This window comes from Eretmochelys imbricata, chromosome 2, assembly GCF_965152235.1.
Source record: "Eretmochelys imbricata isolate rEreImb1 chromosome 2, rEreImb1.hap1, whole genome shotgun sequence".
NCBI classification, from domain to species: Eukaryota; Metazoa; Chordata; order Testudines; family Cheloniidae; genus Eretmochelys; species Eretmochelys imbricata.
Window position 1 is genome coordinate 200,818,363 of NC_135573.1, and position 19,468 is coordinate 200,837,830.

Consider the following 19,468-nt stretch of genomic DNA (forward strand, 5'->3'; position numbering starts at 1 on the left):
GGGAAAACAATGACATTTTTTTGGTTCTTTATTAAGAAACTGGAAAACTTAAACCAAAATTAAAACTTTCATTTTGGTTGAAAAGCCATGTGTCATTTAAAAAAAAAAAAAGAAAGAACATTTTTGATGGAAAAAATATGGAGCAGCTCTGCTGGAGAGGTGAGAACATAGGGAGGAGCGCAGCGTGGTCAGCATGCTAGGGTTCCAGTGAAGCACCCGTGATCCTGGGAATAACAACATCCCATGCTGATTGTCAGGGCTCTGAAGGGTTTGTCTTCTGTCCCCGCTATATGGTTGCAGACCCCTCCTCCTGAGGAGAGAATGAGGTGACAACTGGGCGAGCCTGACCTTGCGATGGTTAGAAGTGTGTTTTCCCACAGGAGGCAATGGATTGACCCAGATTAATGTTCTTTTAACGGGAATGAAGATGTCTTATCTGTGCAACAGTTATCTATTGTGTGCATAGGTATTAGGTTGAGTGGGTCAAAAATCACTATTTCCATCCCATGAGAAATTCTGGCATTTCATCATCTGTTTTCATCCCAAATTGGGATGAAAAGTTAAAATAATGATTTTTTTTTCCCAAAAAACTTTCAATTTGGAAATGTTGAAGCATTTTACTTTGGGCCGATTTGATATTGAACTGCATCTGCTTGATCTGCTTTGGTCCCTATGGGAGTCTAGTTCTGGTACCTCATGTCTCCATTTTCTTATAAGGGTTTGGCTATCATCCCCAAGTTGGATTTCATTTTCCATGATGCTTCACAGTCATGGGACATCCATGATGCACTCCAGTACTTCAACCAAAAAGGAGATCATTGTGCATGCATCATGGGAGATGTAGTTCAGCCAGGGTGGCCTGCCCAAAATGAAGAGAGGGGGCATGTATGAGGCACTGCAGCAGTTCAGGTTTCTCAACGGAAAACCAAAAATTGGGAGGTAGAATTGAATTTTTCCCAGGGAAAATTTCATATTTGCACAAATCACTTTTTTCATTTAAATAAAAAAAGTTGATGGAAAATTCCAAATTAACTCTAATGTTAGGCTGACAATCATTAGATACTTCTAGTCCTCAAACCCTGAGCTGTTTGGACATCCTTTCACTATGTGAGGATGGTTGATAAAATATTTTTAAAAACCCAGCAAATTCAATGCTGAATCATTTGAATGAAAGGTAACTTGTTTTTCATTTCAGTTGCGTAACAGAAGTTATGAAAAATATCAGTGTATCTGACTGACTTTTTTTTTTTTTTTTGATTGGGAGTAGGAGATAGGTTTTGGCATTGGTTGGTTTTAGTAAACAGGGTTACGGAGATGGACATTTTCTGTATAGTCATCTCAGTTAAACAGTGCTCTATAGTTATGAACTTGCTGAATGAACTTTTAATGAAATTGCTGGCTCATTACTAGATACCTTCTCCATTCAACAGAATGAACTGCAGAGGAAGTGTCTAGACTGCACTGTTACACAGCTCAACATCTAGTTAGTAGAGGGCTACATAATTCCTAGAGCACAGTAAAGAAAAATAATATCCTGAAGTGAGAGGGAACCAGGCCCGGGACACAGGAGAGAGAGAGAGAAGCTTTGTGAGAGCAGAAGGCTGGAGGCAGCAGCCAAGGAGCTGGCTGTGAAGGGAAGGCCAGGAAGCAGGCAGTCTGGCAGCTGGGACTGGAAGGCTCTCTATAAATACATCGGGGGGGGGTAAATACGAAGGAGGGAGAAGAACTGTTTACGCTAAAGGAAAATGCTGGCACAAGAACAAATGGGTATCAACTGGCTATGGACAAATTCAGGCTGGAAGTTAGAATAAGGTTTCTAACCATCAAAGGAGTGGGTTTCTGGAACAGCATCTCAGTAGGAGTCATGGGAGCTGGAAAAATTTATGTATGCCGGGGTTGCTTGTGATGGTGCAGAGCCAGGCTCAGCAGCCCTGGGTGGTCTCTTCCGGTTTTTTTTTACGTTCCTAAAATCTCATGCATCAGGGCTTTAGTTGGTCATCTGCAACAGTAAGGAAGAGTTTATCCTTAAATGTATGCTATTTTTTGGTCTCCTTTCTCTGAAGCATAAGAGATGGCCACAGCTGGAGATGGGACACTGAAAAGGGTGGGCCAGTGCTGAGGTGGCCCAAAGTATTTGCTCTCTCAGGTGCTTGACTGGATGGTTCTTCCTCACATGCTCAGGGTCTAACTAATTGTCATATGTGGGGCCGGGAAGGAATTTTCCTCCAGGTGAGATTGGCAGTGACCTTGGGGTTTTTTCACCTTCCTCTGAAGCATTGGATGTGGGTCACTTCCTCGAATCATTTTGGTATTCTCACATAATCAATTCCCTGCCATGGCATCTTTGCTTTACATCTGAAAGACCAGTGCTTTGCCCACTTAGCCACCCAACCTCTCGTATAACAGAAAACTACCCTGCATATTAATATCTGCTCAATGGTATCCCAATGTTTCCTTTTTCTGTTTACTCCCACTGAAAGCGTAAGTACTTACTGCTTTATAGGGTGGGAGTTTCCTGGTAAGAACCCAGTCTTTGGCGGTAGAAACCCACACAGTTTTTGCAAGGAGATGTAAACATTTATTCATCCAGAGGCTTTAATAGATGGATTCCACAGTACTGTATGTCACATTTATGTTTGTATTAAAAAAAAATACCTGCAGCCTTATAAAAATTCAAAATACACTGAGCACCTTGTATTATTTCAGTGAAGTATTTTAGCAATTGACTTAGTATTTTAAAATACATTAGTTATTATTATCTTAAAATGCCACCAGGCAGAAAAAATTAGTAGAATAGGGTTTGAGGGGTTATGATGAACAATATTTTAAGTATGTTTTATGTGCCCTAATTAAACTTTATTAAAAGTGACTGGATATAAAATTTCCATAAACCATCCTTGTAATTTATTCCAGCCAAGGTTAAAATCTGTTCAGTCATTCCCTGCTTTATTTCATTCTCTTTTTTCTTCTTTCCCTCCTGCCTTCCAAATTTGATGTGACCCATCAGTTCTAAACTTGGGACATTTATGCCTGAGTGTGCACTTGTCCTTCTTTCATGCTTGACCCCCTTTCTGAACCCAAACAGTGTGTGCTGCAGTCCAGGAGTAGCTAATCATTTGCATCCCTGTCCCTTGTCAGCCAAATTCAGAAGGGCAGATGTGTTGATCAGTACAGCAAAGCAAAGGTTTTATGATATTCAGTGACAATTGGCAATTTGTGGTGTTTAAATTACTGATTTCTTAATCCTAAAAGGCTGGTGTCTTATCATTTTGCATGCGTTTACTTTGAGTCATCTTTGATTTGTTACACAGCAATGGTTGTGGTTAACCTGCAATCATGTGGTATAGGACTGTCATAGATAATGTCTGATTTCATGTTGTCCAACCAAGTTTGTATGATTCAGGCTGGCCTGGATGAATTTCACAACAGTGAAGTATGATGTAAAAGATGTTAACAGTCCCTGGTCTTGTAAAGTTTATTGTTGAAGCTTTGCATATCTGAGTTTTAAATGCCTGTAGATGGAGCAAGCTGTGGTTCTTTAATGGAAACAGCTTATATTTAGTGTTTTAACACAGGAACATACCAGTTCAGAGTAGTGGCCCATCTAGTTCTATATCATGTTCTCTGAAAGTGACCAGTACTTCATTGTGGAAAATTATAAAATAACCTGCCCATTGGAGCAAGTTTCTTCCAAACTACTATCCGTTTTAGTGGTTGCTTTATGCCCAGAAGTATGAGGCTTTATATCCCTCATAAATCTTATTCCTATCTAATGTGACTGTGGATGTTCTCATCCATATAAATATCCTTTTGTGAATTCTGTGCTTTTGGCTCCACTCTTTTTTCTCGCCCACTAATATTTAGCTAGAAACAATTTATCTTACCCCCTGTCTACTTGTTAAGGGACATAAACCTACCAGAAATCAGATTTAAACATTTATTCATCCAATATTTACTGTGAATCAAAACCCAGAGTCTGTAATAGAGGATTTCTATAGTACAGTATATCACATTTGTCTTTTATGCACAAAAAATAATCAGACTTCTTAAAAGCTGAATTTTGCAGAGCACCATGCTTGATTTCAGTGAATTGTTTGGGGTATCTTCTAAAATACAGTAGAATTACTACCAATGCAGTGTTTTAAAGCAAGAAAACTATATTGGGGTTGAGGCAGGGAAGAATTATACCCCACAGCTGCATATGACTAGTATAAAGCCACAGTGCTGCAGTACATCTTCCTTGTTTTGAATTTTAATGCCCCAGTAAAAGTGGTGGATCCACTTAGCCATGTACCGATTGGCCTTGTCCTGATTCCCTTCTGCATCAGGGTAGAAGTTGTTCTCTGGAGCTGTCCTTGACATGGTTAGAGTTTGCTCTTCCTTTATAGACTTCTATCATCCTTCCCTCAACTAATCCTTAACTCCCTGTATACTCCACCTTTCCATCCATACGCTGGTTTTGCTGCTGGCATGACCCTCCATGGATGGAGGCAGGGAGGATTTGATCCTAAAAATATACATAGCAGAATAGCTGTTAAGATCAGGTCCCCTCTGCTCCTCAGTGCCTATGGCTAAAAAAGTGTGTAATGCCAATATCCATTGGATTAATAATAAAGTTTTTCGTTCTCAAACGTCCCCTTGCTGATTGAAAATGGCATTGCTGTACACTACTAGCTTCATTGCTAAAGTTTTACTAAATGTCAGTGGAGTCTGTTGAAATAACAGAATCTCTCATGATATTTGTCATATTTTTTCTGAGTTGTGTATCTATTTTGTTTAAAATAAAGATATCATAACAGCAGAAGTTAATTAATTTTATTTTTCCCAAGCATGCTCTTGAAAAATGGGGCTTTTTAAACAGCTAAGATATTCAGCATAAAAATGAAAAATTCTTTGAAAATCTATTTGCAATATAATGTTTCTCTGATTAATAACCCTTGCAAATGTGTGTTCATTATACCATAAACATGACCTTTATAAGGACATTAGAAAAATCCAACTGCTGAATATGCCAGGTCAAAGATTTTTAAATGTCAGCAAGTATAATGCTTTTAAATTAATGTGGGTTTACAGTACTCAACTGTTAGTACTATTTTTGAATTTTTTAAGGCTTCATGGTTAAGCTATATTAATGGAACCTGACACTAGAAAAGGGTACATTGGATTGACTCTAGTGTTGTTTAACAGGCTCCCACATGCAGTTCCATTGTGTGGTCCATGAGGCTTATAACAACCTTTTTGTTGAGCCCTGCATCAGTTACTCCATGGCACACTCTAGGAGGTCTTTAATCACAATATATTGTAAGCTTCTTGGAGGGTGAGGGAATCCAGAATGCTCCAGCTAATACTGGAGCAGTCAATCTGGTTCCCAGGAATGATATTGCCACAACTGCTGAACCCCACAAAAGAAAGGGGTTGTGCTGGGTGTATGTTTGGCCAAAAATCCAAGCTGGCTGAAGAGATCCTGAACACTGCAGGTTTTCCTTGTCTGATGAATGCATTTATACAATTGTTTATGCTGTGAGTTCATCACAGTGCAATGCCAGCCAAAAAGTACCCATGCTCCTCACGAGAACTGGATCTAGCTGCCATTGTATTTAATTTGTTAAATATCCATTGACTTCAGATGAAACAGATCTGAGCATAGACACTGGGTGAAAGCTGCACATGGAAGTGGCTGGCCAAGATGAGTCCTTTGGTTCTTTATGTGAGTCTACATGGTCAAAAGAAAAGGGACAACTGCTTTCCTCTGTAGCTGGCCCTCTTCTGCCACCTGTACTCCGGACAAGATCCTCTAGGCTGGCATTCTGATGTCATGATGAAAATGTTAGCATAATGTTATGCATTATGGGCTTGGTTTCAGCAAGCTAGTCTTTGCAGCTGTAACCCAGGCTTCCCCATGATCATCCTGCTCTAGTAAAGAAGTTGGTAGTGCGGGGGTGGAGTGGCTGACAAGAAATGAGAATCCTTGTAGTTTGCCAAGAGAAAGGAGAGCTTGTGAAGCAGACACAGACAGACCTTTCAGTTGTTCTCCAGAGTCTGTTTTCACTTTTTTTTAAAGTAAGGTCTGATCTACACTAGGAAATGAGGTTCGTATAACTACGTCACTCAGGGATATGAAAAATCTGCACCCCTGCAAAACACAGCTAAACCAACCTAACTCCTGGTGTAGACAGAGCTAGATAGATGGGAGAATTCTTCTGTTGATCTAGCTACCACCTCTCAGGGAGGTGGATAATCTACACTGATAGGAGGACCCCTCCTGTTGGCATAGGTAACGTCTTCACTGAAGTGCTACAGGGTGTAGGATGGGGCATAAAGCCAGGATCTAACCTAGTGAGCAGGGCTTTAAACTAGGTTCACCGGGGGAACCAAAGCGAGACCAAAGCCCTGAGGTAAGTGGGGAAGTGGGATACCGGGAGGAAGCACAAGCAGGAGCGTGCGAGAGGGAAGGGGTCCTGCCTCATACTGAGAAAGAGGGACGATCAGCGAGTTATCTCAAGTGCCTATACACAAATGCAAGAAGCCTGGGAAACAAGCGGGGAGAACTGGAAGTCCTGGCACAGTCAAGGAATTATGATGTGATTGGAATAACAGAGACTTGGTGGGATAACTCACATGACTGGAGTACTGTCATGGATGGATATAAACTGTTCAGGAAGGACAGGCAGGGAAGAAAAGGTGGGGGAGTTGCACTGTATGTGAGCTCTGAGCAGTCATACTGCTCCTTAAGTATGAAACTGCAGAAAAACCTGAGTGTCTCTGGATTAAGTTTAGAAGTGTGAGCAACAAGGGTCATGTCGTTGTGGGAGTCTGCTATAGACCACCGGACCAGGGGGATGAGGTGGACGAGGCTTTCTTCCGGCAACTGACGGAAGTTACTAGATCGCAGGCCCTGGTTCTCATGGGAGACTTCAATCACCCTGATATCTGCTGGGAGAGCAATACAGCGGTGCACAGACAATCCAGGAAGTTTTTGGAAAGTGTAAGGGACAATTTCCTGGTGCAAGTGCTGGAGGAACCAACTAGGGGCAGAGGTCTTCTTGACCTGCTGCTCACAAACTGGAAAGAATTAGTAGGGGAAGCAAAAGTGCATGGGAACCTGGGAGGCAGTGACCATGAGATCGTCTAGTTCAGGATCCTGACACAGGGAAGAAAGGAGAGCAGCAGAATACGGACCCTGGACTTCAGAAAAGCAGACTTTGATTCCCTCAGGGAACTGATGGGCAGGATCCCCTTCGAGAATAACATGAGGGGGAAAGGAGTCCAGGAGAGCTGGCTGTATTTTAAAGAATCCTTATTGAGGTTACAGGGACAAACTATCCCGCTGTGTAGAAAGAATAGTAAATATGGCAGGTGACCAGCTTGGCTTAACAGTGAAATCCTTGCTGATCTTGAACACAAAAAAGAAGCTTACAAGAAGTGGAAGATTGGACAAATGACCAGGGAAGAGTATAAAAATATTGCTCGGGGATGCAGGAGTGAAATCAGGAAGGCCAAATCACACCTGGAGTTGCAGCTAGCAAGAGATGTTAAGAGTAAGAAGAAGGGTTTCTTCAGGTATGTTATCAACAAGAAGAAAGTCAAGGAAAGTGAGGCCCCTTACTGAATGAGGGAGGCAACCTAATGACAGAGGATGTGGAAAAAGCTAATGTACTCAATGCTTTTTTTGCCTCTGTCTTCATGAACAAGGTCAGCTCCCAGACTGGGCAGCACAGCATGGGGAGGAGGTGACCAGCCCTCTGTGGAGAAAGAAGTGGTTCGGGACTATTTAGAAAAGCTGGACGAGCACAAGTCCATAGGGCCGGATGCGCTGCATCCGAGAGTGCTAGAGGAGTTGGCGGACGTGATTGCAGAGCCATTGGCCATTATCTTTGAAAACTCATGGTGATCGGGGGAGGTTCCAGATGACTGGAAAAAGGCTAATGTAGTGCTCATCTTTAAAAAAGGGAAGAAGGAGGATCCGGGGAACTACAGGCCAGTCAGCCTCACCTCAGTCCCTGGAAAAATCATGGAGCAGTCCTCAAGGAATCAATTCTGATGCACTTACAGGAGAGGAAAGTGATCAGGAACAGTCAGCATGGATTCACCAAGGGCAAGTCATGCCTGACTAATCTAATTGCCTTCTATGATGAGAATACTGGCTCTGTCGATGAGGGGAAAGTGGTGGACATGTTGTTCCTTGACTTTAGCAAAGCTTTTGACACGGTCTCCCACAGTATTCTTGCCAGTAAGTTAAAGAAGTATGGGCTGGATGAATGGATTATAAGGTGGATAGAAAGTTGGCTAGATTGTCGGGCTCAACGGGTAGTGATCAATGGCTCCATGTCTAGTTGGCAGCCGGTATCAAGTGGAGTGCCCCAAGGGTCGGACCTGGGGCCGGTTTTGTTCAATATCTTCATAAATGATCTGGAGGATGGTGTGGATTGCTCCCTCAGCAAGTTTGCAGATGACACTAAACTGGGAGGAGAGGTAGATATGCTGGAGGGTAGGGATAGGATACCTATCATCTATTCGACATTGGTGAGGCCTCATCTGGAGTACTGTGTCCAGTTTTGGGCCCCACACTACAAGAAGGATGTGGAAAAATTGGAAAGAGTCGAGCGGAGGGCAACAAAAATGATTAGGGGACTGGAACACATGAGTTATGAGGAGAGGCTGAGGGAACTGGGGATGTTTAGTCTGCGGAAGAGAAGAATGAGGGGGGATTTGATAGCTGCTTTCAACTACCTGAAGGGGGTTCCAAAGAGGATGGCTCTAGACTGTTCTCAGTGGTAGCAGATGACAGAACAAGGAGTAATGGTCTCAAGTTGCAGTGGGGGAGATTTAAGTTGGATATTAGGAAAAACTTTTTCACTAGGAGGGTGGTGAAACACTGGAATGCATTACCTAGGGAGGTGGTGGAATCTCCTTCCTTAGATATTTTTAAGGTCAGGCTTGACAAAGCCCTGGCTGGGATGATTTAGTTCGGGACTGGTTCTGCTTTGAGGAGGGGGTTGGACTAGATGACTTCCTGAGGTCTCTTCCAACCCTGATATTCTATGATTCTATGATTATGTGTAAATTGCATAAATTAAGATGTGTAGGTCATTAACACCACACTAGAGGTGCAAATGTTTTCATTTTCCTGAAGGTGGGGCTTTGCTTTGAAAAGCTTGAGAAACACTGATTTAATGGCACTTTTTCTTCTTGTTCACATACTAAGTCTGCTTGGCATTTAAAATCAAAGAAATATGTTGAGCACTACTTTTCATGTATCTTAACAGTGGATAATTGTAAGGCTCCATGCTTCTCTGGAAGGTTGCAACAGGTGTGAGACCAAGGAATGACGGTTCCATGGTTAGGAGGCTGGTATGGAACTTGGAGAACCTGGGTTCAGTTTCCTACTCTGCCTCCAATTATTTGTGTGGCCTTGGAAAAATCCCTTAACCTCTCTGTGTCTCAGTTCCTCATCTGTAAAATGGGGATAATAGGGTTTCCCCATCCCACATAGGTGTTATAAGGATAAATAGTAGACCTGTGCATAGGGTGGCCCGCTGTTCCAATTTTTATAGGGACAGTCCCAATTTTTGGGTCTTTTTCTTATATAGGCTCCTATTAATCCCGACCCCCTGTCCCGATTTTTCACGTGTGCTGTCTGGTCACCCTATCTGTGCAGATAATATTAATTCTGTTTTGTGGGGGTTCTGATCATTCAAAACCTCATTTCATTCCAGTTTGGAATGGAAACCAAACATTTCTAAATTCTCTGTGAAAGAAATTGGAGCCCAGGCTCCAGTGAGAGCTGCACTGGAGCTGCTGGCCCTAGAAGCCTTGAGGTCCCTGACTCTGGAGCCGTGTACCCGGTAGATTGCGGAGGAGCCAGACTGGTGGGTTGGCAGGAAACCTGCCTGCGTTCCTTTGGAAACTTGGTTGAAAATTAAACTGTCTCCACAGCACATTTCAATTTTGATGAATGGGCAAGCTCCAATGGAAAATTTTGTAGGAATTTTTTCTGACCAGCTCTAATAAATACATTAAATATTGTGACACACTCAGGTACCATTTATTCCTTGGAAAGCTATGATTATAAGTGAGATCTGGGGTACAATGGGTTAATATGCTTCATGGCTAGAATGTGTGAAGTACTGGGTTCTGGGTTCAGATCCTGTTTTTAGTAGATTTTAGATTAATTTGATTTTTTTTTAAATTCTTGTTTATGGGGGCAAGAATGTCCCCCATATGCACTGTGAATCAGCAGTATAGGGGATCTGAATGGTTTCTCTTGTACTAAAAACAGGAGGAGGTGGAAGATCATGTCATCAGTTTCATGTGACTACCATTTGAGTTACATACAAGCAGCAGAGGAATGTGCTCCTATATATGCATGACTATAAAGACAGATTCATTATGCTATTTAAATATATCTTTCTTAAAATACATTTTTATATCTCCCAACATGCTGCACCCATACTGTAAATGCAAAGAAATAATGTAAAACTGAGGGTGCATTACTTTGCATCGGAATACATAGTCCCAGGTTGCTATAAATAAATTAGAGTTTATTTTCCCAAAACATGTTACGAACTTTGCAGGAATCACAATTACATCTAGACAAAAATAATTCTCTAGATATCAACAGCTGAGTCACTGTCAAATTCATCCTCTGCAAAGTTATCAACTCTTAATGTGACCTGCTGCAAAGCCTACGAAAGAAAAGCATGGATCGCCATATGTTGTACAGGTTTCTAGGCTTCCAACTTCCCTACTCATGGAAGTCAGAGGGAGTTTTGCACAAATAAGGACTACAGACTGGACCCTCATTTCTAAGGTTTATTCTCTGTTATTAGGTTTCATGTAATCTTTTCTGAAATTAAAAATGATTATATCACACATTTGTATTTGAATCTGAATATTTTCATTTTCAAAAGCATCTTGAAGATTTTTGCAATATGAAAGAACAGCACTAATGCTTGTAATACCAAATGAGAAATCAAGTGCATATGCTTCTTTAAAAAACTTCAAAGAATTGAGACCTAACATTATAAATGTTAGGCATCATCATCAGACTTCCAAACAATATGTTGCTATTGCAGCATTGGACAAAGTAACTCAATTCTAATGTAGATTCATTAAGATCAACAGGGATGAGTACCAGAGATGAATTTAGTCTACCAAATTTTAATATTTAAAATAGATCTATTTACATATAAATAATATATAGCATGAAAAATCAAATTAATGTTCTGTATGCTGAGTGTGCATGCTCTAAATACTAAAATAGTACAGTATAAAGGCCATTTAGCCTTTAAATGAAGAATATTTTACCAGTGGAGGTTAAAATAATTCATCAGTGGATACTGTTTATTCTGGAACAGAAGTCATCTTGAAAGTGCCAGTATAGCACTTTCTAAGAAAAGCATCTGTTGCAAAAATTCAGACTATTGATCCAAAGATGGGGAGCTTGTTCAGAGCCAAATGAACAATTTAGCAGTAAGAACATTAGTAAGGGAATGTGACCTAGTGGTTGTAAGATCACATTAGCCTGAAATATTCCTGAAAGGCGGATCTACATTTCATATCCCATGGACAAACCAATTATTTTCAAGCTTCCTGTAGTTCTCCCCTGATCTAAGAGCCTTTTTCGTCTGTCTTGTTACAATTCTTTAAAAATCTCCTTCCAAGTTCTCTGCAGATCTGAGTGTAGTCAGTGTTTGTTCAAAGATTATGAAAATTTAGTATCCATCATAGCCAGCCCATCATTCTTAATGCTTATATCTTTTCTTAATTTGTGAACAAGATCTGTTCAGACACGTCAAGAACACTTACTTGTCCTCACTGGTGACTAAGGGCTGGGTCCACAAAAGGACTTAGGTGTATAACTGCTCCTTTAGGCAAATCAAAACCACTGCTCAGCCACTATCTAACTCGTTAGGCACCCAGGGGACTTTAACAATCGAAATTTAGGTGCCTAAGTTTCTGCCAGTGAGCATGAGTACAGCTACCTAGGTGCCTATGCCATGCCTAAGCCACAGCAGGAACCTCAAACTAGGTGTTCCCCGGTGGGTCCAAATTTGGTAAACAGGCTCTGAGCATGCCTAAACATACTAATAACTTGCGGAGGAGGAGATGGCCTCCTTATCCACTTTTAGCTCAGTCATGAGAGCAGTCACCCAGCCTGAGGGAAACCCAGCTTCAATTCCCCTCTCTGCCTGCTTTGGAGAAGAGATTTGAACTTGTGTGCCGTAACCACTGGGCTGTGGGGTATTCTGGGGTGAATTTTTCTCTGTCTCTCCTGTTGAAGCCATTCCACTGTATATAAATAATTAGTCATTGGAGCAGATGGACTGGAACCAGGGTCTTACCCTAACTTGGGCTATAGTCATTCTCATTTTCTTTGGCTTGATTAATATTTAATTATCCCACTGGGTGGCAAGGCACCTAGAAGTTAGGGCGTTGCAATGCCTAAATTGCTTTGGATCTAGCCCTAAATCCATGGCAAGTTTAAAATTTAAGCTGTTTTGAGATTCAAAGCACAAAAAACCTTAATTAAAATAAAACAAAACAACTTATGCATCCCCCTACCCCAAACACACTTGTATACTGTAAAAAATGTCTCAGCTAATGTTGAACATTTTCTGGGGAAAAAAATAACCTTTGGGCTCAGACTCTGCATAATACATTTTAGCCTTTAACAGTGATTGGTTGGCTGACTTTAAGGTCCTGTAGAATGATGGTTCTCAACCGGGGGGGCCACCAGCAGGTTTCAGGGGAGGCTGCCAAGCATGCCCAGCATTAGACTCTCTAGGGCTCAAGGCAGAAAGCCAAAGCCCTGCTTCAAAGGACTGAAGCCCAGGTCTCTGAGCCCCACCACCCAGGCTGAAGCCGTAGCCTGAGCAATTTATCTTCGCAGTGCCCTCTGTGGTATGGGGCCCCAGCAATTGCCCTGCTTGCTACCCCTTAACGCCGGCCCTGGCTTTTATATGCAGAAAAACAGTTGTTGTGGCACAGCTGGGCCAATAAATTTTTATTGTGGGGCGGGGGGAGGGATCAGAAAAAAAAGGTTGAGAACCCCTGCTGTAGAAGAATGGGGGGCTTTTCTCTTGTCACCTTTGGCTCAGGTAGTAAAAACCCTCCATTAAGATGCAGGATTGTTATTTCCGAGTCCCATTAGCTCCAACCAGGCTATAAAAGGAATATGAGTGTTACTGTGAGCCAGAATGAACTAGGGTAAGAATGACGGTTCTGGAGAGGATTCCAAGGAATAGCCATTTGGGGAGAAAGCAAATGCTGAGACTTACATTTTGCTATTGGTTTTGGTTTACTGAAAAGCAGACCCCAGGATGGGAGTGAATTTAGACACTAGTTTAGGGTCTCGGGTGATCTGCTGAGAATGGAATTAGGGAATCAGCCTATTCAGACAGCCTAAAAGGAAAAGTGTTTGCCAAGTAGAATGAAAATAGAATTCAGAATTGAATTGTTCTTTCATGTTATCTTTGTTGTGGTGGCAGTGAGTGATGGAATAATTTTGAGAGGATTAGATTAATAGTTTACATGAGTTTTAGAGTTTGTGCTCAGTTGCATAGCAAAATTGAAATCTCATTTCTGAGATATCTGGCTCTTCTTCTTCTGGAATTTAAACGTGAAGTTGAGGGAAAGGATGAGGAATGCGCATGTGCACGTGCAGAAGGAGAGGACAGGTAGGCTGATGAGTAGAAAATCTTTCTCCAGGTCCAGGTCACAAGAGTTGTGGTTGCCCAAGCTGTTCGGAGCAGAACGTCGGCGGGATTGAGGGATGAGGGCGTTGCCCAATCACTCCGGCAACCAACAAAAATCGTATTTGTGTACTCTCAGTAGCAAACAATCATTGTTAGGCCCTTCAGTACTCCCAGGCTATTTTCTGCTGTGTCATCATTGTTGCATAGTTGATAAAGGGGTAGCCGTATTGCAATATATATATACACTCTGTGTGTGTGTGTGTGTGTGTGTATATATACATACACACTCCTCCTCCTCACCTAACAGTGACCTACAGAGTATGTCAAATTTTCATTTTGAAACGACTTTCTGTTAAGAAATTTATTTTAAATTATTATATCATACAATATAATAGAATCAAAAACAAAAAGCAGAATGTTTTTATTTGACCTGAAATGATTTATTTTTAATTTTATTTCATGGACATTTTCAAAATTCTTTAGTAAACCACACTCCCTTTCCCCACATTATGCATTACAAAGTATCAAATTGCATGCTAAAGGGAATGAGTAGGAAAGGTGTTTCATGCACAAATCACTGCTGGCTTTGGAGTAACATCTGCTCATGTGAAATATCCCATCTAGAATGTGAATCTTACATGGCAGGAAAGTGCTGCGCCAAGTATAGTGTATGCTCACAGACACAAATGCAGTATTGACTGCTGTACTTGACTTAAAATACTGCAAAAATAGCCTTTTTAGTGGCAACATAGTCAAATGTCGAGTTGGGAGTGAGTGGAATTAGTTGAACTTTTCAGAATTTCAAGAAAACAAAAATGTTTCTTTTGGTTATAGAAAAGGGCAAAGGTTCAAGTGGGTGAGTTTTTATTTATTTTTTTTCAAAACCAGTTCACTCATATTTACCCAGTGTTTAATTTGTAACGAAGAGGTGCTGGGGCTCAAGCAGTTTTTTACATTCATAACTGATGCAGCAAGCCAGAGGTACAAGGGCTATGAACTGCCAAGCCTAGAGGTGCCGGGGCTCAGCCCTGGCACAAATTAAGCACTGTATTTACCATGGATGTGTTGTCAGTGACTCTGGCAGAGGAACTATGGTGCCTGTATTTTAGATTCTTTGGAATCTCGGCCAACAAATGATTGCCTCAAACTTAGTTAAAATACTAAGGTTACCGTGTTTCTAAACAGCAATATATTTTTCTCCCTTGTGAAGAAAAAGCTGGGCTCACACCCCAGACATGAACACTCCTGAATTTTGGGGAAGTTTAAATCCAGATTAGGATCTGAACTTTTTGTTGGGATTCTGGCTGAACCACATCACAAGTCTGCAAATACTAAAGTATTAATAGATGTCTTGCCACTTTAAAAAGCAGTAGTGTAGTGAAGGTCAAGAATCACTTTATCTCAGGATAATTTTTGAGGGAATGTTCAGGGCCTCAAGCGGTGCCCAGTTCATAGCAAGACTCTGTTCTATCCCTGCTGATGACCTCTGAGAGGGGAGCCTATGTCTTCCTCAGGCACTAAGCACATGGTGTCAAAGGCATGCGGTGAGGAGGACAATATTCCATTTTTAGTTGTGGTCTATAGGATGGGGTGTGAATATACAGTTGAATATCTCCCTCCATCCACAGTGAAACTCTTACTACAGTCAACGAGAGGTTTGCAAAAAGAACCAGAGTAAGTATGTCCTTCATGTAATAACTAAAACCGTGTAGGTGTTGTTGTTACTTGCTAAATGCATTGTTGTCACATTCAGCATTGCTCAGTGGTAAAATGTACTCACCTCTATGACCACCATATTTTATTTCTTTTCCTTCTCTGTTCTCCTTCCTCTTTTTGTCTCTCTCTTCCCTGTCTATCCTCATTTTCCTTCCCTCTGCTAGTAATGAAATTAGATTCAATGAAATTAGACCTGCTTAAAGAGCCACTAGTCCTGGTATACAACTGCAAAGTGTATCCAAATGTACTGAACAGGGTTGGCTCTTAGCAGGGAACGCACATCCAGTGTGATGTCAATGCTATGACAGCAGAACTCTCCAAAGCTCCAGGTTCTGTTTACCTACAGCAATGGCATTGTACTCCCCAGCTTCTTACAGGATGACATACCATAAAGGATAAAGTGACTCCTTTTATGATCCTTTATCAGTGTCACATGACAAAGGCCTCAGCTACCTACTGTTGCCACCCATCTCTGCACAGTGCCATCTAGTGAGAGGAACACAGTTAAAAACATAAACTTCAGCCAGCTCTACAGACCATTGGTTGGGACTAGGAGCCTCTGGAACTGAGTTTAAAAACCCAGGACAATCTGGGCTAAACAGAGGACAAGTATACTAAGCAGCCCAGTTGCTCCATGCTATTGCCGTAGTGTCAAACACTCACCCCACTTGATGTAGTTATGTATGCTGTAAGACTGTCAGGTTCTCCAAAATTTGATCTTTCATTTTTTTTAAAATTAAGTTTCTCATTTTATGGGTGCAAACATTGCATTTGGTTTACACTTGGAAGGTAAACAAGGGCAGCTCTGTACTCCTGTGTCTACAACCATACAGCTTAAAGCAATGGCCGTGCTCTCACATGCACCCTTCATCTCACTGGGGTGTTAACTCAAAAGCCTTATGATGATATTTCAGAATGTCAGCATTGAAATAGTTAATGCTGATTGTTTAGCAGATGGGATGCAGAACGGGTGGGAGTGAAGTCCATGAGGGGGAGTCCTCAATAAGGTGGTAGTCACTAGTAGGAGGTTCCCAATTCCTGATCTACTATAAATTGAAATCCCAACAAACAGATGAGGAATATCTGGCATCTAATAGGCACCTTGGCTAGGACTTTACTTTTTTGCAATAGTATGGGTGATTTGTGGTTGGACACCACTTTGAAATAATTCTTTGAAACATCCTGGGGCCCTCTTGCCTACCCATATACTTACCAAGTTTTCTTTCTCTGTTTGGCTGGATTTATCTTGTGTAGCACTACAGTGAGGTCTGTTAGAGTTATTTTTTACACAGTCCACATAATAATTCCATAGGTTCATCTAGTCCGGTATCCTGTCTTCAGCAGTAGCCACTTCACTAATTTCTGCTATCAAGCAGATGATAAATAACTTTCCAATGGACTATGGTGAATGCAGACTTCTTGTCGTATTTTGATGTGGTCTCTGTGTGCTCGACTGCCTTACTCGTACAGTCCTGATTCTGTGCACTCTTACACAAACATAAATCAGCAGTAACTCCAACAGAGTCAGTGCAGTTACCCTAGTGTGAAACCAGTGTGAGAGTATGATGAACTTTAAGTTAATTCCTTTGGTGTACTAGTGACTAATGCGTCCTTTTCAATAATACTGTGTCAAGTGTTCCATAGAGGAACTGAAAAGATGTTAAAAAATATTGCCTTTGATCATTTGCCTCCAGCTGAATTTATACTCAGAAGCCGAAATGCTGATGTCCCTGCTACAACTAGTTAATTAAATCTTATGCTGTTAGCCCTCAATTAGAAGCATTGAGTCGCAACTCTGATTAGCAGATTTGCTGGCCAAATGTGGACAGATTTAGTGGGTCATTCTGACTGCTGTATATATGAACTCTAATGAGAAAAATATACTACTCGTTTATGAAGCAAGTGTGTGTGTGTGTGTGAGAGAGAGAGAGATTTTTGATCTGTCTGTCTCTGTGTTCAGTGATGTGGGTAAAACTCCCTTTCCATTTTGGCCTCCTACCAGCCTCTCAGATTAGAAGAATACTGGCAGATTTCAACAGTTTCCTAGGATTCAAACAGTCTTTAATTAACAGTGAATTGATGTTTTGGAATGTAACCAAAATATGGGAGACGCTGGAAGACGAGATTGGGCTTGAATATTTCCAGCTCTCAATTATCTGGACTATGTTGGGATCTGTGGCAAGGGGCAAACAAATCTGTAAAATCGTGGTTCATTACAAACAGGTGGCTGCTTATTGGTATGCAAAGGGATTTATTCATTTACATAATGTTCCCACAGAACTGTTCATTGGTAGCTTTAGCAAGGAGGAGCTTTTCTGCCTTACAGAGTTCTCAACCAAGCCCATCTACCGCAAGAGGAAAAAGTGTCTGTCAGCAGCTTTAGAACTGCAGTCGCATTCAGAACTTTGACAAACGCCCGTAATGTGGTATTTGGTTTATGAGTTTGCATTTACAATAGACTTTTACTGGTCAACGCTTGAGGCAGGAAGGTATGATTTGCTACTTAGGTTTAAGTTTGTGCAGAAGTTGTTGGGCTAGAGAAATAAATGAACTTTAAGAAAATAAAATTTAAAACAAACAAGTGAATGGAAGAGTTTTGCACAGTCACCAGCTGAAATCATTTTTACTTCATGGAAGAGTAAAAAAACAAACAAACCACTTTTGTAGCTAAATTGATATGGAGTGTTTGAGTAAAGGACTGTGGTTTCAGCTTTGATTTTATAATAGAATCAAGTTAGCTGAACATCTAAAGGAAAGTTTGACTTGAACTATACTAACATTTCAAGATAATCCAGGGGAGGGAAATGGAGGTTTACTAGCTAATTTTAGAGAACTGAAAGACTGATATCTTAGTCAATTATCAGCAAAGAATCATAAACATTAGTTAAGCCTGTTGCACACTTAACAAGATAGTAATTTGATGGTAAATACAAATGTGTGTGTTTAACCTGACACTGGCATAAAACTCTTTCTATGGTTTTTTTTTATACCAAGAATCACTTGCTTACTATCTTCTTTCATATTTTTCCTTGAAGGTGGTACATGCCAGAGCCCTGCTCTTCCAGCCCTGGTGCGTACTCCAGCCCCACCATTACAGCCATCGCTGGATATTAAACCATTTCTTCCATTTCCCCTGGATACAGCAGCAGCAGTCAATCTCTTCCCCAACTTCAATGCAGTAAGTACCGCACTGGTGGATTAATGTCTATTCCGCTGATTTACAATTCTCTGAAGATACAAGTAGGCTCCAGATGGAACTTTGTCTTCACTTAGGATATGAGGATATTTTACCAGACTAGGTTTTGGTACATGTGATACAGGGTGGATCCAAGATGAATAGCTCTCATGATGATGGAATTCAATTGTCAGTTACCAACACGCTTCACTAAAAATCCTAAATAGCAACATATGTGGGTGAATATCGACAGCAAAACTTCAGGGACAAACTGAAGCAACAATGAAAATAGAACTAATACACAGTATACTTGCAGATTTGAATATCAGAAAATGAAACAATGTACTTTTCTCTTTCATCAAAGGATTTTTTTCTTTGCCCTTACAACTACCATAGATTTTAGTTTCATCTTTAATAATTACTAATTATAAATGATCCATCACACTTCGAGAAAAATGTTACCATTTAAATGTTTCCATCCATTTTTTCTAACAAAAGTCTATTTCATAATTCTTCAATTTTTCCTATATCTGCTGACATAATTAATTCTGTAAACAAAATTGTAACTTGGTTTTAAGTTGATATCACATTTGCTGCATTTTACTGTTTTTTGCCTGACTAAAAGCAAGCAAGCACCAATTGCAGAACTAAAAGCAAGCACCAATCATAGCCCCTTTTGCAAGATGCACAAAGCCCCTTGCCTTACGTACAAATACTAGATGTTGAAAGAATACTAGATTAAGAAAAGATAGAAGAAGCTGAAACTTCCAAATCAAAAGAAAATAATTCTAATTCATATATATATATATATATATATATATATATAAAAATAATTGAAATAATTAGGAGTAGTAAAAGAACATGTCAATTCTCTAAGTAA

General features: G+C 40.7%; 1 protein-coding gene across 1 annotated transcript in view; it reads left to right on the plus strand.

Moving 5' to 3' along the window:
• Nucleotides 1-19,468, plus strand: part of ZNF385D (zinc finger protein 385D) — a 609,506-nt gene that overhangs the window by 378,854 nt on the left and 211,184 nt on the right. The window contains exon 4 of the mRNA XM_077809311.1: nucleotides 18,449-18,591. Within this exon, the coding sequence (XP_077665437.1) occupies nucleotides 18,449-18,591 (143 nt within the window). The remainder of the gene's footprint in view (nucleotides 1-18,448; nucleotides 18,592-19,468) is intronic.